This window comes from Aotus nancymaae, unplaced genomic scaffold, assembly GCF_030222135.1.
Source record: "Aotus nancymaae isolate 86718 unplaced genomic scaffold, 86718_ANA_hifiasm-v0.15.2.pri h1tg000030l, whole genome shotgun sequence".
NCBI lineage: Eukaryota > Metazoa > Chordata > Mammalia > Primates > Aotidae > Aotus > Aotus nancymaae.
The window spans coordinates 29,381,740-29,404,817 of NW_026988443.1; the positions used below are offsets into that span (position 1 = coordinate 29,381,740).

The following is a 23,078-nucleotide window of genomic DNA, read 5'->3' on the forward strand; positions in this document are numbered from 1 at the left end:
CATACACACACATCCTTGCTCCTTATTTTGATACATTATTATTTATCTGAGACAGGGTCTCCCTCTGTCACTCAAGTTGGAGTGCAGTGGTGTGATCATAGCTCACTGCAACCTCAACTTCCTTGGCTCCAGCGATCCTACCTCAGCCTTCTGGGTGGCTAAGACTACTGGTATGCACCACCACACCAAGCTAATTTGTTTATTTTTTGTAGAGGTGGGGTCTCACTATGTTGGCCAGGCTGGTCTCCAAGTCCTGGGCTCAAGTGATCCTCCCTCCTCAGTCTCCCAAAGTGCTGGAATTACAGGCATGAGCCACCACACCCAGTCTTGACACTTTATTGACTATCCAACAGTTAATAGGGTGAAAGGATTTACAAATATCTTTTGATCACATTAGTGAACATGCTTACTTCCACTGCTTTAAGAATGTCAAATATTATCTATGATTGCATGACGATGTATTTAGAAGATAATAAACGTGTTTCTTGCTTTATCAAGGAGAAAAATGGAATAATTTTGACGTATGTTTCATGTTGACAAAGTTGGCCAAATGCTATGGATTTTCTTGTAAAACAGAAATGCTTTGTGGAAAACACTTTTCTGCAAAACATTATATGGATAGTGCACAAAAGGAATAAAACCAAAACGCCAGCCCAGCAACACAGCAAGCCCCTATCTCTACAAAAGGACAAAATAATTTGACATGGTGGCATACACCTGTAGTCCTAGCAACTTGAGAGGCTGAGGTGGGAGGATCACTTGAGCCCAAGAGTTCAAAGCTGCAGTGAGCTGTGATCATGCCACTTATAGTGCAGCCTGGGTGACACAGTGAGACGCTGTCTCTAAAAAAGAAAAACAACACCTAAGATGTAGGTTTTCTTTCCATTTAAACAGCAACTGATTTCTGAGCACATCATTTGTTTAAAATAGTAAAAACTTATATTACAGCTTGAGAACAGGGGTTCATGAAAATACTGTTACTTTTTGTGTTTTTCATAAAGCTCCTGAATCATGTGCCTAAAGTCTCTTGCTTTTTAAAAACACTACCATTCTTAATATTTTTTATCACTTCTGCTGTATTTAACTTTAGTTTCACTATATATCAAGACCATACTCATTTCTTTATTTTAATTAATTTATTTTTTAAGAGGCAATTTAGCTCTTGCTGCCCAGGCTGGAGTACAGTGGCGTGATATCAGCTCACTGCAACCTCCAGCTCCCAGGTTCAAGTGATTCTCCTGCCTCAGCCTCCTGAGTAGCTGGGATTACAGGCATGCACCACCACGCCCAGCTAATTTTGTATTTTTAGTAGAGACAGAGTTTCACCATGTTGGCCAGCCTGGTCACGAACTCCTGACCTCAGGTGATCCACCCGCCTCAGCCTCCCAAAGTGTCGGGATTACAGGCGTGAGCCACCGCCCCCAGCCATTTCTTATCTTTAGACCCTTATCTGACAACTGTTTCTTGCCAAATTCAGGTCCTACGTTCAAAATAATAAAATGGTCAAAATATCTTTTCAACTTATTTTTGGGTTTCCCAGATGGCCACAGGGTAAACTATAATTCTCCCCTCAACTTATAAAAGGAATGATACTCAAAATAATTAGGTATGCTTGGTACTCTCCAGATTTTTAATGAGCTTCACACTCTGCACACTGCCCTATTATCAAATCCACAGTATGTGGAAGGCTAGCAAAGAAAAGTTCAACCTCCCCAGATTCATTAGACACAGGTAAAATGTTGTTCATACGAATGCATTTCAGCAACTGCTTACTTTTCAATTTCGATACAAACATATTCATGTTCATGTACAAAGATTGGCATGTAACTGTTAGCAAGATTAATCCTTTTATTAAAAAAAATAAAGAGTTTCTAGATTAAATATGCTCACCAGCTGGTGATGATTATGCAATTTATGGGCTCAATTAGAGGATCCTGGAGATTTGACAACCTCACTGTTCATAACATGCTCTTGCTCTTAAGGCAATCACTGATGTAGTCTTACAAAATGATTACATGTCATTTGCAAATAGAAGACTTCAATCTATTTCAATCTGATACAGGTAGTTATTACAAATTAACCAGAGACATTCCATCCTCCCATTCATAGATAATTCCTCCTTTTCACTTACCCTTGCCAAAGGGTTGCTGCTACAAGCTACAGATCAGAAAGTTCTCTGAAGTAATATCAGCCAGGTGTGGCTCATGCCTGTAACCCCACCCAGCACTTTGGGAGGCTTAGGCAGGAAGACTGCTTGAGCCCAGGAGTTCAAGACCAGCCTGGGCAACATGGTAAGACAAAATATATATATTTTCTTTATATGTAGATACCAAATATGTACATATCTATATCTGTATATAAAGATGCATAGATATGTACATATCTATATCTTTATGTAGATCTATATTTCTCTATATAGATAGAAATATATATAGATATGTACATATCTATACAGAGAAAGAGAGAGATATAAAGAAATACCAGAAGAGCCTTGGTCAAAAAAGAACCAGGCTTCCTTGAGTGTTGATACCCTAGGAAACAGACTCAAAGGTACATGTTTCTCATCAGAATGTACCAAGGGTAGTCGGGCACAGTGGCTTATGCCTGTAATCCCAGCACTTTAGGAGGTCGGGGCAGGCAGACTGCTTGAGGTCAGGAGTTTGAGATCAACCTGGCCAACATGGTGAAACCCCATCTTTACTAAAAATACAAAAATTAGCCAGACATGTTGGTGCACCCTTGTAATCCCAGCTACTGGGTGAGGCTGAGGCATGAGAAACACTTGAACCCGGGAGGCAAAGGTTGCAGTAAGCCAAGATCGTGCCACTGCACTCCAGCCTGGGTGAGAGAATAAGACTCTTTCTCAAAAAAAAAGAACCTACCAAGGGACTATGTCTGGATTTCTAGGATCCTTTTTGTCTAGAAGGCAGCAATTCTGTGAATAGGCTGCTGTTAACCCAAGATCAGGGAAAAAACAGATTATATAAAATAATATGAACTCATTTAACTGTAGTTAAAGTTCTATTTCTAAGAGCCACATATGAAAAATTCTTTTCTTTCTTCTTGATCTATCCCTAACCTTCAACTCAACTGTTTTAATTTACAAACTGAAATGAAATACACATGCAGTGGTACCTTGCTCCAACTGACCCCTTAGAATTTAGAAAATAAAAATATAATAAAAATTATTAATATAAATTATGAGCTAATAAATTGTCATATAAACTTAAGAATGATTATATAGAAAAATTACACATATTGATCCTTATCTACTAAAAATAATGGTTGAGTGTTATACAAAGTCCCTTTTCTAAGTTTCTTCACTTTTTATAATCATGCTATTTACATACATTCAGTAAAAATTGTCTTGCTTCCAGGATATAGTGGAATAAATCAAATATCATGCCAAATATCTCATTTCAATTATAAGCTAAGCCTGCTGGTAAAGAACAGAGGAGGCTTTGTATGGGGAAACAAGGCCCATCAAGTCCTCCCAGGAAACTGGCTGTTGCCTGCTTTATTACCTATGAAACCCCAGCCTCACAGGTAGGAAAGACGTCACCGAATAGCAATAAACTTGAGCATCTCAGAGAAAGGGTGGAGTTGAACTGGATGGTTTCTGATTCCTGAACTTGGGAGACAAGCTGACTGGGGTATGGGGACAAAAACCCAAATGCAGCCATGCATGGTGGCTCATGCCTGTATCACAGCACTTTGGGAGGCCGAGGCAGGTGGATCACTTGAGGTTAGGAGTTTGAGATCATCCTGGCCAACATAGTAAAACTCCGTCTCTGCTAAAGATACAAAAATTAGCCAGGCGTGGTGTTGCACATCTGTAATTCCAGTTACTCAGGAGGCTGAGGCAGGAGAATCACGTGAACCCAGGAGGCGGAGGCTGCAGTGAGCCGAGATTGTGCCACTGCACTCCAGCCTGGATGACAGAGTGAGACTCAGTCTCAAAATAATAATAATAATAAAAACAAAAAACCCTAGGCTGGGCGCAGTGGCTCACGCCTGTAATCCAAGCACTTTGGAGGCCAAGGCAGGCAGATCACCTGAGGTCGGGAGTTCAAGACCAGCCTGACCAACACGGTGAAACCTCATCTTTAAAAAAAAAAAAAACCTAAATGCAATATGAACAAACAAAAAAGTCACGTCTGGCACAGTAAAAAAAACCTTACAACCCTAAGGGATTTATAAACTTCAAGACAGAAGTTAACTTTTAACTTACTGTATGACTATAGTTTTGCCAATCATACCACAAAGATGTCAAACATGACTATATAAATACAACAAAGCATTAAATAAATGACACTGAATCATAAAATTGCTAACCCAATTGCTATGGTCAAACCCCTGTCCTTAGAGACAGAGACCTGACCACAAGGAGGAACTACTGGAGCAAAGATGCCTCTGCCCTGCCATCATTCTGCCCAAGGGTGAACATCACATGCCAGAGAGGAAAGGCAAACAAAACACGCTGTACTTGTAATACACCAAAAATAATCAAGTTACTGAAACACATGAGATCTTGAGCCTTTCCTGTAAGTTAGACAATCACTAACAAAATGACTGTATCTCTGAATCGCGCACTGCTGATGTCTGAAAATGTCAGAACCTTATACACACAATAAACATGTGAGGAAGCAGCTGTTTTTCCACCTGGAATAGACTAATTGTCAACTTTGCAACCTTAACAACTCTTTAGGCATTTCTCCTTTACTTACAAATCTGTTATACATATATGACTTCCTTGCAGCTTCTTTGCAAGTAAACATCTTTGCCTTTCTTGAGACAATCCCACTCAGTCGCCCAGGCTGGAGTGCAGTGGCACAATCTCGGCTCACTGCAACCTGTGCCTCCTGGGTTCAAGCAGTTCTTATGCCTCAGCCTCCTGAGTGGCTGGGACTACTGGCGTGCACCACCACGCCCAACTAATTTTTGTATTTTTAGTAGATACCAGGTTTCACCATATTGGCCAGGCTGGTCTCGAACCCCTGACCTCAAGTGATCTGCCCGCCTCGGCTCCCAAAGTGTTGGGATTACAGGTGTGAGCCACCGCACCTGACTAACTTATTTCCCTTTCTAAGTACTTTTGTCTCTGACTTCTTTTCACAAAGGGAAAGACGAAAACCTTCTGAACAAATTCTAAGAGCCATATCAGAGGAGATGCTATGGCATGTCATTCTGCTGTCATAACGTAACATGGTTACACTGAACAGCACCATGTTGGGTCTTGCTCTGTTGCATCTGGCTGGTCAACATAACCAAATTTACATGTTCAGTTGCCCAAGAAGCACATGCACCCGTGAAATACATACTACGCTAACATACTGTAGCTTTCCTTCCAAGGTGGAATCATACATCCCTGACGCCACCCCAACACTGCTCCTCCAACTTCCCCATGGGTGCCACTCACCTTCACAGAATTGTCTTGACTGGAGGTAGCAAGAATGTGTTCGCTGTCTGGGTGCCAGTCCAGGCCATGGATTTTGGAGAGGTGGGCTGCTAGATATTCCACTGCTGTACTGGGTTTCTGCAACAGATCAGCACCGAATGTCACCGATTTAGAAAGAATTCATTGAGTATCTACCACGTAAAAGTTTGCTAGCTACTAAGTGAGGATGCAAAAATACTACCAGATAATGTTTCTATCCTTCACAGACTTTGTTTTGGTTAAGCCAAACAAAACACCATCACCAAAACATTTCCCCAGTTCTCCTTCACGTGCTCTGCAAATGCCCTGTGAGCCTCTTATCTTCCCACTTCAATGTAGGATACAAGGTAGTGGGTGCTTTTCACCCCCTTTTTTGTTTTTTGAGACGAAGTCTTGCTCTGTCGCCCAGGCTGGAGTGCAGTGGCATGATCACGGCTGACTGCAGCCTCAACCTCCTGGGCTCAAGCAGTCCTCCCACCTCAGCCCTCTGAGTAGCTGTGCCTCCACGTGCATACCACCATGCCTGGCTAATTTTTTGTATTTTTTTGTAGAGATGGGGTTTTGCATGTTATCCAGGCTGGTCTTGAACTCCTGGGCTCAAGCGACCCACCTGCTTTGGCCTCCCAAAGTGCTGGGATTACAGGCCTGATCCACCATGCCTGGCCTCACAATTTAATAGTGCAATCTGACAATTCCCAGTCCCTTTCCTCAGGATCACCCAAGAAGAGGGGTTGGGACATCCAAACGGACCCAGCTTCAACAAGAGGGTAAAACCATCCATCTTAAAGTGCTGGGGCCTAATATTCTGAAGGAGAATAAACGCATATCACAAAAGAAAACAATACATGCTTAATAAGCATATAGAAAATAAAGTCAGAAGGAAACCTCAGAAATATACATTAAAACAAGATTTTTCTAAGCTAGCAAATTAGAAGACATTTGTAAAGAATGCTATCAAGGCTCCATTTGTCACTATCAGTGTGCATATAAAACAGTACAACCTTTTTTTTTTTTTTTGGAGGCAGAGTCTTACTCTATCCCCTAGGCTGCAGTGCAGTGGTGCCATCTCGGCTCAATGCAACCTCCACCTCCCGGGTTCAAGCGATTCTCCTACCTCAGTCTCCCGAGTAACTGGAATTACAGGCACCTGCCACCATGCCCAGCTAATTTTTGTATTTTTAGCAAAGACACACTTTCGCCAAGTTGGTCAAGCTGGTTTCGAACTCCTGACCTCAGGTAACCCGCCCATCTTGGCCTCCCAAAGTGCTGGGATTACAGGTGTGCGCCACCACATCTGGTCAGAATAGTGCAACACTTTTAGGAAGAAATTTGGCAAGATTTATACAGAAACTTAAAATTTTCTACAACAAAGCCACAGCTCATATGAAGAAGAAAAAAAATTTTCTTCTTTCTTCTTTTTTGAATTTTGTATGTTTTTGAAGAAATGCAGTCCTGCTATGTTGCCCAAACTGGTCTTAACCTCCTGGCCTCAAGCAATCCTCCTGCTAAAGCCTCCCAAAGTGCTGGGATTACAGGCTTGAGCCACTGTGCCTAGTACACAATTTTTCCTGTCTTAAGAGAATAATCCAAACTCACAGAAAGCTTTAGATACAAAATAAGTTCATCTTGATGTTATCTGAAACACTAGAAAACCAGAAAAAACATAAATGATCAACAAAAGAGCAATAATGAAATGAATCACTTATACTACAGCTATGTGACACCATAAGATGATACAATATGATGTAGCCACTGAAAGTTATACTTAGAGCTTACAGCACAAGGATAATCTGTTGTACTGTCAAATGAAAAAAAAAAGTGTACACAACTATGTACACGGTACAACAAACTAAGTTAAAAAAAAAAGCATAGGAACAGAAAACACCAAAATGTTAGCATTTGTCTCTGGGTAGTAGGATTATTAATGATTTTTATTTTTTCATTTATATTTTCTACAGAGAGCAAGTATTACTTCTATAATTAGCATTAGTCAATGAGGTTAAGTGTGCCGTCTCCAGGCTGGGTGCAGTGGCTCACACCTGTATTCCCAGCATTTTGAGAGGCCAAGACAGGAGGATCACTTGAGACCAGGAGTCAAGACCAGCCTGGAAAACATAGTAAGATTCTCATCTCTACAAAAAAAACTTTCTTTAATTAGCCCATCGTGATGGTGCACATCTGTAGTCTCAGCTACTCAGGAGGCTAACTCAGGAGGATCACCTGAGTCCAGGAGTGTGAGGCTGCAGTGAGCTACGATTGTGCAACTGCACTCCACCCTAGGAGACAGGAAGACTGTTTCAAAAACAAAAAACAGAGTGCAGTCTCTAGAACCAGCCTGCCTGGGTTCAACTTTTGGCAGCAAATTGTGCTTTGGTTTACTCATGTGTAGAAAAGGGATAATAATAGGATGTACTGTCCGGGCGCAGTGATTCACACCTGTAATCCCAGTACTTTGGGAGGCCAAGGCAGGTGGATCACCTAAGGTCAGAAGTTCGAGACCAGGCTGGCCAACACGTTGAAACTCCATCTCTACTAAAAAAATACAAAAAATTCACTGGGCATGGTGGTGCATGCCTGTAATCCCAGCTACTCAGGAGGCTGAGGCAGGAGAATCACTTGAACCCGGGAAGTGGAGGTTGCAGTGAGCCGAGATCACGCTACTGTACTCCAGCCTGGGCGACAATGCGAGACTATCTCAAAAAAATAAATCAATAAGATGCACCTGCCCAACCTCTACGGAATCACCTTCTCACCTAAGAGCTACGTAAGGCAGAGGGCTTCTGCCACACAGGGCTTCCCCAGCATGGCCTGGAGCCTAATGCAGCATACAGGATGTGCCATGACTAATCTCTGCTCCACCTCCCACTTCTCTTCCAAATGTACAAAGGGAAGGGAGCAGTCAGAAGACAGTGGGGACATCCCTGAACAAGCCCTCCCCACAACGCCTGGACATCTCTGGCCCCAGGTCTCACAGGCAGGAAGCAGGATTTACACCCAGGTCGCATGGCAGTGACTGCTCTGTTCATTACTACCCAACAGTCTGGCAGTAAAATGCGGGGCAGGCCTTTTCCCTGTACCATGACCCTCACTGAGGCCAACACAATCGACTTCAGTAGACTTTCCATTCCAGTCACAGCCAAGGACCCGCCACTGTTTCCACCCCTAGGTGTCCACGGGCTGCTGCAATGAGAATGTATGATTGATGTGCAGGCGACTTTGGGACTGATGGGACGCCTAGGCTTGTAAGGGGAAATTTAAGCATAATGAGTGCCCTGCCTCGCTCATCGCTATTGGAAGTACTCAGCATGGCAGATGTCCAAGAACAATAACATTTCACCTTGCAAACAGGGGCAGGGATAAGAAGCCTGTTGACAAGTCTAGGATAGCGCTAAGCTCCACGCCTTAACTCCAGGGATACACATATCGTTAATATCTTTATTTTGAAGGAAACTGAGGCTAAGAGAAGTGCAGTGGCTTACCTGGTGTCATAACTAGGAAGCGGCAAAACGGGGTTGATTTTCTTCAACCACTGGTCCTAGTCTCACTTCCCTATCTTCCTTCAACATTGGATTGAGACACAAATGTCATCTGGTACTATGAGCTTAAAATGACCATTTACCATGCTGCACAGGGTTCCCAGACTCTCAAGCCAAGTCCTGGCACTCATAAAATCATCTTCACACCCTCCGGGAGGGATCAAAGACCAACGAAGGGGAGAAAAAGAGATTACTCACCCTCTTATCCCATATCCGCACATCACCGTCATGGCTGGTGGCAAGGCAGTTAGCATTTTTTTTATTCCATTTGACCTGGGAGGCACCCGCTGCAAAGAAAAATCAGGGAAGAAAGCTGCTGCCCTTAGTGCTTTTGGAAGCAGATCGGAGCACAGCCAGGGAGCTGGATAATGAGTTCTGGCTGAATAAGACCAGAACCCTTTAAGTTTCTATGACTGCACCAACTCCACTATCCCAGATAAAACGAAGCCAAAAAATAACTGAATTAACACATGGGAACAGGATCATAGTCACCTAATTGAGGAAACAATCTCAGGGAAAAAATCTACAGGTTACTCTGAGCAGACGCAGCAGGAGAATGTAGTTTCTTAGAGAGCAGTAGTTAAGCCTGGCACTGCTGGCTGGTAATTGACTTGTTATGCAACCTGACCCTTTCTCATCCCCAAATAACACCTGCTTGCACTCCTAATCAGAAGAGCCTCAGCTCTCAGGCCTGCCCCTTCTTTTTGTTAAATTGTTGAGCAATAGTCTTAGATAATCTAACACAGCCTTAGCTGAAGATCAGCTACAGAATAAGCCCCAGTGTTGACCAATTCTGCCTCAAGGATTACAAGCTCTCCATACCCCATCTCCCTGTCAGCTGTGTCAGCCGTGGCTACTGGCAGCGCATCAATCAGGGAAAGGGAACACCTTTGGCAGTGTGTGAACTCAGTTCTTCTCCTTCTCTGCCAATGCAGAGTGTCACTGATACATTAGTGACAAAAGAACTACTTAAGACAGGAGGCATAATGTGAGATGCCAGAAAGAGCTGAGACATATCGAAAACTGGGACATAGTGACACTTCTGGCTGACTCTTAAAAATAAATCATTAATCAAGAACCAAACCAGAACCGAACTAACGGCACGCCTTCCCGCCTCCTCCAGTCCTCGCTTACAGCACACATGACATTACTGCTGTGATACTTCTCCCTCTGCCTGGTGTTTATTACTGGGGAGACCCATAGTAGATCCACCGCTTTGGAGAGCTACCTGATCCAAGAAGCCCAGAGTATGACAGAGCAAGGACTCAGAACCTAGCCGGACATGGAGCATCAGGCCCAGAACTAGGTCTTGTCCAAGGATATGTTGTGTTGGTTTTGGTGAGGCTATTTGTCATGTTCTTTCTTGAGACATAGGATATCTTAAGTCATCTAAGAACAAATAGTAGAGAACATGAAGATGAAGCAAGAAAGAGTATTAGGAGGTGCAGTTTATTTGCAAGAAAGGACATCAGCTGAAGGAGAAAGTGAGTGAGAAGAGCTTGCTCCACCTCCTCTTGACAGTTACTTAAGAGTCCAAGAGAGCACATCTTTCTCAGTGGGGAGGCATCAGAACGGGAGGGCTCCCAAAGGACCCTGGGAACCCCCAAATGCAACCCGCTTTATCAAGATGATTATTACACCAGGGCCCGGGCGTGGTGGCTCACACTTGCAATCCCAGCACTTTGGGAGGCCAAGGGAGGTGGATCAGCTGAGGTCAGGGGTTCAAGACCAGCCTGGCAAACATGGCGAAACTCCTTCTCTACTAAAAATACAAAAATTAGCCAGGCATGGTGGTGTGAACCTGTAATCTCAGCTACTCAGGAGACTGAGGCAGGAGAATCGCTTGAACCCAGGAGGGGGAGGCTGAAGTGAGCCAAGATTGTGCCACTGCACTCCGGCCTGGGCAACAGAGCAAGATGCCATGTGAAAAAAAGAAAAAAATCATTACACCAGGGTCAAATGGAGGTCCCAAGCTATGAGAGCTCCCAAACACAGAGAATACAGTCACAACGTGACTCTGTACCCCAAAGGGCATAAATAATGTGCCCCCTGAAAGATGGGGACCACAGACCCTGGGAAGCAGGCAGTACCCAAGGCTGCACCGCTCGAGGAATGTCAGATCCAGCAGCTTATCAAGGTCCACAAGCCTCTCACTTGCCTCTTTTCCCCCAGGGTAGCTCTGCCACCACTGAGAAACCACACTGAATACAAAGGAAAGAAGTCTCCCACTTCCATTTGTCACAAAGATCTATAACAGAAAAAAACCACAATGAGAACAAGTAAGCTAAAAAAAGAACCAGTTTCAGCCAGGTGCAGTGGCTCACGTCTGTAATCCCAGCAATTTGGGAGGCCAAGGTGGGTGGATCACTTGAGGTCAGGAGTTCAAGACCAGCCTGGCCAACATGGAGAAACCCTGTCTCTACTAAAAATACAAAAAATAGCTGGGCGTGGTGGTGCCTGTAATCCCAGCTACTCAAGAGGCTGAGGTGGGAGAATCGCTTGAACCTGGGAGGTGGAGGTTGCAGTGAACTGAGATTCTGCCACTGAGGATCTGTCTCAAAGAAAAAAAAAGAAAGAAGTGGTTTCTAACTTCACAAATCATTCATCCAGCTGCTTAATACAATCATGATGCTAAAGGCCTTTAAATAAAAAGACATGGGGATACAGAGGGAAAAAGAACCATGTACAGTAACCATTTCAGAGCAAACACCAAATGTGTGTTCCAATGCACCAAGGAGATACAAAGGGACAGGATTGAACACACAGATAATACGTGCTTTTAAAAAGGATGCCAAAATACTGACAATTCAGCTTTATCCCTGTGAATAAGTTATACCAGTTTGTATTTTTTTTTTTTGAGACGGAGTCTCTCTCTGTCACCCAGGCTGGAGTGCAATGGCACGATCTCAGCTCACTGCAACCTCCACCTCCCAAGTGCAAGCAATTCTCCTGCCTTAGCCTCCCTATTAGCCAGGATTACAGGCGCCCTTCATCACGCCTGGCTAATTTTTGTATTTTTAGTAGAGACAGGGTTTCACCATCTTGGCCAGGCTGGTCTTGAACTCCTGACCTCGTGATCCACCCACCTCAGCCTCCTAAAGTGCTGGGATTACAGGCGTGAGCCACTGCACCCAGCCAAGTTATACCAGTTTTATTCCACATTCTACTCTCAGGAAGTGGTGGGAATATTCCCTAGTAGCCCCAGCTGAGAATTCCAGAAATGGTCAGTTCCAACTAAGCAATGAGAACAGGTAGATCAGAAAGTAACATCAAGGACTTGGTTCATCCATGTTAAACAACACCATGCAGATACAATCAGCATAATCTAATTGGGGAGAAATCACAGGATAAACCATTGCTTTAATAAACTTCAGGAAAAGAACACAAATCCAAAAAGGAGAAGGAGAAAAACTTAAAAAGATGAGAAATATATCAACCACTTGCAAGTATGGACTTTGTTTGGATTCTTATTCAAACCACTGTTCAAACAATTTGTAACTAAAAAGAGAGAGAGAGAGAAGATTGGAGAAATCTGTGTACTGCTTAGATACTTGACGATATTGAAGATTTACTGTTAATATTTTTAGGTATGTTAGGTATTTTTAAGTATGCTATTGTGGTTACTTTTTTTATCAGGGAGTCTTCTTTTGTAAAAAAAAAAATACTAAAATACTTGAAGAAATGATATGACACCTAGCTTTAAAATAATCACAAGGGGGCCACGCATGTTGGCTCACGCCTGTAATCCCAGCATTTTGGGAGGCCGAGGCAGGAAGATCACTAGAGGTCAGGAGTTCCAGACCAGCCTGGTCAACATGGTGAAACCTGTCTCTACTAAAAATACAAAAATCATCCAGGCATGGTGGTGGGCGCCTGTAATCCCAGCTACTTGGGAGGGTGAGGCAGGAGAATTGCTTGAACCTGGGAAGTGGCAGCTGCAGTGAGCCGAGATTGCACCACTGCACTCCAGCCTGGGAAACAAGAGCGAGACTCTGTCTCAAAAAAGAAAAAACATCACAAGGAGGATGAAGGTGGAGGTGAAACGGTGGGTGGAGAAAAAGATAAAGTAAAACTGGCTGTACGATGACAAGTGTGGAAGCCGATGATGAACACAGGCAGTTCATTTTCTTCTTCCTATTTTTACAGAAAGTTTGAAATTTTCCACTATGAAAAGGTTACAATCTAATCAACTTACCTCTTGTCCTTGGACTCTGAAATGAGGTCCTCCTCCACACCCAACAGTCCTAACTGTGGCTTTTGCGATCAGCCTAAAGTAAGCCCCTTCCAACAACATGGGACTTACAAGTCCACTCAGCCATGGCACAGTCTGGGCATAGGTGGTCAGAGAGAGAGACGGCAAAGAATAGGAAGGAACGGGAAAGAACTGGAAGGAATAAAATGAAGACACATCAGGGCGCCAGGGTGAGGCAGGAGAAGCATACACTCACCAACAGCAGACAGTGCAACGGTGGGTTTCCTTGTGTCTCTGAAATATAAAAATAAAAAGTCAAATGCCCGATACATACCACCAGCCACCTGGCGTTCTTCACCCTTTGCGTGCATTTCTTTGCTTTCCTTTCAGTGGGATGGAGTTGGGAGATCTGCTGTGAGGGCCTTAAAAAGAGGTGTAATGAGAGACCTGCTTCCCTCAAGGTAGATCAACTTCCTCAGCCACTTCAATGAGGCCGTGTCTTAATTTCAAATCGCAGAGTTTTATCCAAAGAAAACAAGGCCAGGTGCAGTGGTTCACGCCTGTATTCTCAACACTTTAGGAGGCACTTTTGGAGGCCAAGTCAGGTAGATCACCTGAGGTCAGGAGTTCGAGACCAGCCCGGCCAACGTAGAGAAACCACGTCTCTACTAAAAAAAAAATACAAAAATTAGCCAGGTGTGGTGGTGCATGCCTGTAATTCCAGCTACTTGGGAGGCTGAGGCAGGAGAATTGTTTGAACCCGGGAGGTGGAGGGTGCAGCGAGCTGAGATTGTGCCATTGCACTCCAGCCAAGATGACAAGAGGGAAAGGAAAGGGAAAGGAAGAAAGAAAACAAATTACAGGCCACGTACAATGGTTCACACCTATAATCCCAACACTTTGGGAGACCGAGGTGGAAAGACTGCTTAAGGCCAAGAGTTTGAGATAAGCCTGACGGCATAGCAAAACTCTGTCTCTACAGAAAAAATTAAAAAATAATAATTAGGCTGGGTACAGTGGCTCATGCTTATAATCCCAGCACTTTGGAGGCCGAGGTGGGCAGATCACAAGGTCAGGAATTCAAGACCAGCCTGTTCAATATGGTGAAACCCCGATTCTACTAAAAAATACAAAAATTAGCTGGGCATAGTGGTGCGTACCTGTAGTCCCAGCTACTCGGGAGGCTGAGGTAGGATAATCACTTGAACCCAGGAGGTGGAGGTTGCAGTGAGCCGAGATCATGCCACTGCACTCCAGCCTGAGTGACAGAGTGAGACTACATCTTAAAAAAAAAAAATTAGCTGGGCATGGTGGCAAGCACCTGTGGTCCCAGCTACTCAAGAGGCTGAGGTGAGACGATCGCTTGAGCCCAGGGGTTCAAGGCTGTACTGAGCTGAGATGACACCACTGCACTCCAGCCTGGGTGACAGAGTAAGACCCTGTCTCAAAAAAAGAAAGTAAAGAAAGAAGAAAGGAAAGAGAGAGAGGAAGGAAAGAAAAACAGGAGGGAAAGGGGAAGGTGAAAAAGAAGGAGAGGGGAGGGGGAAGGGGGAGGGAGGGAGGAGTCTAACTAGGGAAGAATTCTCCCTAAGGTCTTGCCTAGAGAGGTCTTAGCTCTCATCTCCATCCCCCTACAACCGTGTCTTTCACTCCCAAATAATATATTTGCACTCAAATCCTTGGCTCAAGGTCTGTATCAAGGGGAAACCAAGTAAGACATTTGATCGCTAAAGCAAAGGTCCCAAATCACCCCCAACCAAGTGGTTACACCTCCTAACTGTTCTTACTTGATATCCCAAATGTAGATGTAGGTGTCCACAGAGCTGGTAACCAGGAGATCTGGCTCAAACACTGCCCAGTCCAAGTCGCTGGGACACAAATAACAAACAGAACAAAGAAAAGAAAAAAAAATTCAGAGTCCAGGTCCAAAGCACTAGCACATCGAGTCTCCAGGGGCTTCAGAATGCCACTGTTGATGGACTTCTTAATGTGGTTGAGGCTGGGAGTCTCCAAAGTTCCTTTGGAAGGTAACTGTCGGGTCCTTCGCCCTATAGTTGCGATACTGTATAGTTGCGATAATGTATAGATACATTAACACCTGCTTCCAGAAAAGAAATGGAGTGCTTCAACTTAAAACTTTCTCTCTCTGGGCTGAGTGCAGTGGCTCATGACTGTAATCCCAGCACTTCGGAGGCCAAAGCAGTCATATCACTTGAGGTCAGGAGTTCAAGATCAGCCTGGCCAACACGATAAAAGCCGGCCTCTACTAATAAAGCAAAAATTAGCCAGGTGTGGTGATGGGCACCTGTAGTCCCAGCTACTCGGGAGGCTGAAGCAGGAGAATAGCTTGAACTTGGGAGGCAGATGTTGCAGTGAGCAGAGACTGTGCCATTGCACTCCAACCTGGGCCACAAGAGTGAAACTCCATCTCAAAAAAAAAAACAAAACAAAACCTTTCTCTCTCTAAATAGACAAAACAAAGGAAAAATACACATAGTAATCTTTGAGTTACCATTTTCTAAATCAAATTCCACCACAGGCACCTTGGGTAAAGCTAACATCCTTAAAAAAAGGATGTGGCAAAGCAGTGGCAAAGCACCACACTGCCAGGCAGCACCCAGAGAGGGCCAGAAGCCTGTGGCATCCCCTACCCCCTGCTCTCCTTCCTAGACAGGCAGCGACTCCACAGAACATTCCACCCCACCCAGACATCCCACCTTTCCCAGCACTTCCAGGTCAGCTTAGCCCAGAAACAGTGACCCAGGGAAAGAGTGGATCAAGGAACACTCAAAACCAATTGGAAGTCCTCAACTGGGAGGCAGCTGTGCCCCTGGGTGATGCAGGAGCTCTGTGCGGGAACCTACTGCTGCTGGAGAAAGAGCCAAGGGCCACTCCCTGACATCTCCACATCCTCCCAGGCACCACTGATCACTAACTGGGGGATTCTGCTGCATAAACTCCTCCCTTCCTGTGAGAAAAATCAGCTCTAAGCCAGGCGCAGCGGCTCATGCCTGTAATCCCAGTACTTAGGGAGGCCGAGGTAGGTGGGTCACTTCAGGTCAGGAGTTCGAGACCAGCCTGGTCAATGTGGTGAAACCCTGTCTCTACTAAAAAATACATTAAAATTAGCCAGGTATGGTGGCATGTGCCTGCAATCCCAGCTACTCAGAAGGCTGAGGCAGGAGAATCACTTGAACCCGGGAAGTAGTGGTTGCAGTGAGCCAAGATCGTGCCACTACACTCCAGCTTGGGCAACAGAGCGAGACTCCATCCCCCGCTCCCAAAAAATCAGCTCTAATCCTTTACTCTGAACTGAGCTATATCCATCCAGGATGTCGTCTGGGATGGGGGTCAACAGCTACATGATGGAGCTTCCTAAATGCCGGCTGTTCTTCACTGTGATCTTCACCATCATCCCAGTGAATGCAAATAACCCACTGACCACCCGGGGCCTATGCAACACAGAGGGTCAGGCCAGGCAAGGAGGACCACATCATCGTTTCTCTCCCCAGGGGACTGTGACAAAGCAAGCCAGCCAAGGAGCTGCGGAGGGCTGGTGCCTACCTGATGACACGAGTGTGGCCTTGTAAGGTTGTGCCAACTTCCCCACTGCCGTCTTTCCACTTGTAAAGGTCCACCCGTTGGTTACTCTGAAAGGAAGGGAAGAAAGCCACAGGCATGCACGCTGGGATAGCTGCTCTTGCCCCGGTCAGCATAAGGCAGAAAAGAGGAAGCCAGGGATCTCACGCATGGCAGAGATCCTGCAGGCTGAACTCTTTTAAAAAGCCATCAGAAATAAGCACAATTAACATTAGCTGGAGCTAACTTCAGCTCAGTATGTAGGTCTGTGAATCTCAAAATGGAAAGGCAGGACTATCTTAAGAGACGCGTCTTGAACAGTCACAGCTGAACTGAAGGTGCAGAATCACTTCTGCACACAAGCTTCAAGGGCCAGGAAAATGTCCCAGCCACCAGAGGAACCCCGTCCCTCTGAAGGTCACACACTCGTCTTCCCCAGCTGCTGGCATACTGGATGTCTCCATCTCACCCTTCCCCGATCAAATGCCCAGAGTCCACCTACCACAGGTTTTGTTTGTTTGTTTGTTTTCTCTTTTTCTTGCGATGGGGTCTATATTGCCCAGGCTTTTCTAGAACTCCTGGCCTCAAGCAATACCCCTGCCTTACCGTCTAGCATAGCTAAGGTAACAGGACTGCGCCATTATACCTGGGTCCTATGACTCTTAAAACATAGGTTCAGCTGGGCATGGCAGTTCACGCCAGTAATCCCAATGCTTTGGGAGGCTGAAGTCGGAGGATCATGAGGTCAGGAGTTCCAGAACAGCCTGACCAACATGGTGAAACCCCGTCTCTACTGAAAATATGAAACTTAGCTGGGCGTGTTGTTGCACATCTATAATTCCAGCTACTCAGGAAGCTGAGGCAGGAGAACTGCTTGAACCCAGGAGGTGTAGGTTGCAATGAGCCGAGATCGCACCACTGCACTCCAGCCTGGGTGAAAGAACAATACTCTGTCAAAAAAAAAAACAAAAAAAACCCACCAACAACCATAGGTGCACAAGAGAGAAGAAAGAGGCTGGGTGTGGTGGCTCAAGTCTGTAATCCCTGTAATCCCAGCACTTTGAAAGGCCAAGGCAGGAGGGCTGCTTGAGCCCAGGAGTTCAAGACCAGCCTGAGCAACACAGCCAAATGAAGTCTCTACAAAAATAAAAATAAAAAATAGCCAAGCGTGTTGGCACATGCCTGTGGTCCCAGCTACTTGGGAGGCTGAGGTGGGAAGATCACTTGAGCCTGGGAGGTTGAGGGTGCAGTAAGGCATGATTGTGCCACTGCACTCCAGCCTGGGTGACACAGCAAGAGAAAGAAGGAAGGAAGGGAGGGAGGGAGGCAGTCAGGCAGGCAGGGAGGGAGGCAAAGAAAAGGAAAGAAAGAAAGAAAGAGGAAGGAGAGGAAGGGGAAGGGAGGAAAAGAAAGAAAAGAGAGAGAGGAGGGAGGAAGAAAGAGAGAGAGAAAAGAAAAGAAAGAAGAAAGACCATCAAAAGGGTGTCCTAGAAGAGAAAATTATTTAACGCTCCTTGAAATCTGTCTATATTTAATTTCTTAATGGGTTAAGCAGAAAGAGATGGGGAAAATGAACCATAAGAAACCACAGCTACAATGGAAAAGTAACTTCCATCAAAGCACATTTCACATTTAACACAACCAAACAGCAAAGGCTCCCTACATATCATGAGTTTATGAAACACACTGAAAGTGATAAAGATTACCAAGAGACTGAGAACAATAGCAGGTCACTTAATAATTTCTGAACTGATATACACATAATAGACCGATTTTCATTTTAGCTCAGAGACAGACAGATGTATACAATGCTGAGATTTTTATCCTGAAATACCAGTTTCCATATTGAAAAGGTAAGATTCTTGTGAAAAGGTTAGGATTCAAAATAGCTTCCAATGAGAACAGGAATGAAAAGAAAACTTCCCTCATCTTCTAATAATATTCCCTGCCGTTTCTGGAGGGTCTGCTAGTGCCAGTCCACCTTAATGAATTTGGCCTCTGACCTCTCCCAGCACACACACAGTGGGTATCATCACCCACGTTATAGATGAGGCAAGCAAGGCTCAGAAGATAAAAGACTGAATGTTAGAAGTAGGACTTGACCTGACCGGGCGCGGTGGCTCACGCTTGTAATCCCAGCACTTTGGGAGGCTGAGGCGGGCAGATCACGAGGTCAGGAGTTCGAGACCAGCCTGATTAACATGGAGAAACTCCATCTCTACTAAAAATACAAAATTAGCCGGGCATGGTGGCACATGCCTTTAATCCCAGCTACTTGGGAGAATCACTTGAACACAGGAGGCAGAGGTTACGGTGAGCCAAGATCATGCCATTGCACTCCAACCTGGGCAACAAGAGTGAAACTCTGTCTCAAAAAAAAAAAAAAAAAAAAAACTAGGACTTGACCTCAGATTTGCCTAACTAAAGATTTCTCAAAAGGTTGCCTTCTGGCCAGGCGCAGTGGCTCATGCCTGTAATCCCAGCACTCTGGGAAGCTGAGGCAGGTGGATCACTTGAGGTCAGGAGCTCAAGACCAGCCTGGCCAACATGATGAAACCCCATCTCTACTAAAAATTAGCTGGGCATGGTGGCACACATCTGTAGTCCCAGCTACTTGGGAGGCTGAGGCCTGAGAAGTCCTTGAATCTGGGAGGCGGAGGCTGCAATGAACCGATGGCACCACTGCACTCCATCCTGGGCAACAGAGCGAGATTCCATCTCAAAAAAAAAAAAAAATTTGCCTTCCAACCAAGAACAAAAGAAAAAATAGGTAAATTAAACTTCATCAAAATTAAAGCTTTTGTGTATCTAAGAACACTATCAAGAATGCAAAAAGACAACCAATAGAAGGGGAGAAAACATTTGCAAATAACACATCTGATAAAGGTCTAATATCCAGAATATATAAAGAACTCCTACAACTCAACAGTAAAAATGCAAACAACCCAATTCAAAAAAGGTCAGAGGCCTTGAATAGACATTTCCCCCAAAAAATTACATATACGTGGCCAATAAGATACTCAACATCCTTAGTCACTGGAGAAATGTAAATTAAAACCATAATAAAATACCACTTCACACCCATTAGGATGGCTATTTTTTTAAAAAATATAAAAAATAACAAATTTTGGAGAGGTTGTGGAAAAATTGGAACTGTGCATTGCTGATGGGAGTATAAAACGTTTAGCCACTTTGGAAAATAGTTTGGTGTTTCCCTCCAAAAGTTAAACCCAGAATTACCATATGACCCTGCAATTCCACTCCTAGGTGTACACCCAAAAGAAGTGAAAACAAGTACATCCATGCATATGTTCATACCACCTCTATTCAATAGCCACCCAAATGTCCTCTGATGGATGGATAAACAATTATACAATGGAATATTATTCACTCATAAAAAGGAAAAAAGTTCTGATACCTGCTGCAACATGGATAAACCTTAAAACATTATGCTGAGTAAAAGAAGTCAGGGGCTAGGCGCGGTGGCTCACGCCTGTAATCCCAGCATTTTGGGAGGCCAAGGCGGGCAGATCACCTGAGGTTAGGCATTTGAGACCAGCCTGGTCAACATAGTGAAACCCCATCTCTACTAAAAATACAAAAAAATTAGCTGTACATGGTGGCGGGTGCCTATAAGCCCAGCTACATAGCAGGCTGAGGCAGGAGAATCACTTGAACCTAGGAGGTGGTAACTGCAGTGAGCCAAGATCACGCCATTGCACTAAGGCTTGAGGATAAAAGCAAAATTCTGTCTCAAAATAAATAAATAAAATAAGTCAGACATAAAAGGTCACTTATTATATGATTTCATTTCAATGAAAGATCCAGAATAGATCAATCCATTGAGAGAGAGAGCACAGACTGGTGGTTGCCAGGGGTCGCAAGGGAGGGAGGAATGGGGAGAAACTGCTTAATGAGTAAGGAGTTTTACCCTGGAGGAACAACAATGTTTGAGAACTGGAGAGAGGTGATGGTTATACAACAGTGTGAATGCAGCGAAGGATACTGACTTGTTCATTTTAAAATGATTAATTGTGAAAGAACAAATAAATGAAAAAGGCTGTCTTTGTCAGCACTCCCGAACAAATGCAGTGTTAATCCACTGAGTACAACTACTGAGGCATCAGCCTAAACCAGTGTTTCCCAATCAGAGGTGACTGCTTCGCAGAGGACATCTGACAGAGTCTGGAGATAAGGGGAGGGAAGGATACTACTGAGCTCCAGTAGGTAGGGGCCTGGGATGCTACTGAATTTCCTCCAATGCACTGGACAGCCCCATGACAAGGAATGACCTAATAAGCCAATAGTGCTAAGGTTAAAAAACCCTAGACCAGACGATCAGGGGCTGAGGGTGAGAGGGGAATAAGGATCCAGAGGGATAAACCAACCAAAAGAGCTCCCTCTATCACCCAGGAAACAGGCTGAGAGTGGAAAGGCAGGAAGACTCACTCTCCCTTTCTCTTTCAGAATAGCCCTGAAAATCAGCGCAAACTTGGACATCCACAGTTCAAGTCAGATCCTATTTTGGAAATGGCTGGGAAGGGCGGCTTTCTGTTCCTTCTCAAGCTGACAAAGTTGTTCTTTCTTTGCTCAGATCCTTTCCTTCTGCAGACTGCCTTTCCTGACAAGAACAGACTCAGACAGGCTGTACAGTGGTCCCGCCCCTGGTGAATCAGAAGGATTCTTTTAAATACTTTCCTGCCAGCCCAATGTAAAAAGAGCAAAAAGTTTAGATCTCTCATTATTCTAGAAGAATAGAATATGACACAGAATCTGGAGAAAGATGCCAGAGAGGTTCTAGCCCAGAATCTTTTTGAGTCATGAATCCCTTTTATTAGGTTTTATTAGAAAACCTAATAAAACTTACATGTTTTCCCTGGGGAAAAAAATTACATATAACAGGCACATAAAATCTGATGAGGTTAATGAAATCTAATCATTCTCAATCAAAGAAGAATCGCTTCCTTTGAATGGAAGGGTAGGGGAGTCTTCTGATCCCTCTGAAAGCAATGAAGGTCAACTCCATACCAGCTTCCCAGTTACCCTCCTTAGAATGTCTTTCAGAGTCATCTGCCATTTGTCTACTGGCTAGTTACACTGCGGCTGACGAAACAGGTTCTCACCACTCACAGTAATGGATGCATCTGCCTGCTTCCCTTTCAAAATCTGGATTCAGTCCCTAGAAACACAAGGCCTGACACCGATGGGACCAGCGAGCATTCCCATGTATATTTAATCAGTAACTTGCCTCTGTCTTTCTTTCAAAACCCCAAACCTCTTTTTCAACTGAGCAACGAGGATTGTATTCTCTTCTCTACACAGGACATAGATCCGCCAGCCCCAGATGACACAATTAACAGCAATCTCCTGGATTCCTTAAATATGCTCACCGAAGCTGCAAAATAGTGTGCAAAGCTGTCATGAGGATTCCACTGCACAGCTCCAATGTCCCATTTGCTCTGGCGAGAGATCTTTCGGTGACCTTCGAAAGGAGCATCTAGATTGACGATGTATAAGAATCTGCGACTAGAGACCAATATCAACATTATAATAGTATAAAAACACGACATCATTGGCATTAAGATAGAAAAGCACAATTGGAATTGCTTACAATTTGCAAGCAGTGCTCCAAAAAACCCAAACACACATGGCATTTATTTACTCTGAAAGGCAAAGAAGTGACAACAGTAACTCAAGGTGGCTGTCAAAGGGAAGAAGTGTCCCTGTGAGAGTCCCACCTCCAGAGATGGCCTTCTGTACCACATCCATCCATAAGAGTTTGGTCCTCCCCTGGATTCAGCTCTACCCTGCCCTTCTCCCAGCCTTTCCCAACACCCCCACCCCCCACTGCCGCTATGGTTAATTACTAAATTAATCAATTCCACACTACTCCAATTGCATGGCCTACATTTTGACCACGGAATTTATCTCTGTAGCAGGACTACTAATGTTAAGCCTCTTGTCCTGAGTCAGCTAAGCATTCAGAGTATGAGCTATGTCTTCAATATCTTTTTTTTTTTTTTTGAGACAGTCTCGTTCTGTCACCCAGGCTGGAGTGCAGTGGTATGATCTCGGCTCACTGCAACCTCTACTTCCCGAGTTCCAATCGAGAAGCTGAGATCACAGGCACCCACCACCATGCCTGGTTAATTTTTGTATTTTTCGTAGAGACAGAGTTTCTCCATGTTGGCCAGGCTGATCTTGAACTCCTGACCTCAGGTGACCCACCCACCTCGGCTTCCCAAAATCCTGGGATTACAGGCGTGAGCCACTGCACCCAGCCATCTTGAATATCTTTGTATGCTTCACATTACTAGGCACAGCGCTCTGCACT

The 23,078-nt window shown here is 44.5% G+C and overlaps 1 protein-coding gene across 10 annotated transcripts in view; it reads right to left on the minus strand.

Annotated features, from left to right (window-relative positions):
* The window catches only part of WDR59 (WD repeat domain 59), a 141,292-nt gene that overhangs the window by 88,770 nt on the left and 29,444 nt on the right, over positions 1-23,078 (minus strand). For 7 of the 10 annotated variants that reach the window (XR_010344895.1, XR_010344894.1, XM_064383315.1 and 4 more), the window contains exons 3-8: positions 22,135-22,270; positions 16,730-16,815; positions 14,953-15,033; positions 13,422-13,459; positions 9,172-9,260; positions 5,420-5,536 (exon numbers count right to left, since the gene is read on the minus strand). Coding sequence is in view for 8 of the 10 variants with exons in the window: in XM_064383315.1 (XP_064239385.1) it covers positions 5,420-5,536; positions 9,172-9,260; positions 13,422-13,459; positions 14,953-15,033; positions 16,730-16,815; positions 22,135-22,270 (547 nt within the window). In the remaining 2 variants the exon portion in view is untranslated. The remainder of the gene's footprint in view (positions 1-5,419; positions 5,537-9,171; positions 9,261-13,421; positions 13,460-14,952; positions 15,034-16,729; positions 16,816-22,134; positions 22,271-23,078) is intronic. The other 3 variants (XM_064383312.1, XM_064383316.1, XM_064383317.1) reach the window with 2 other exon arrangements.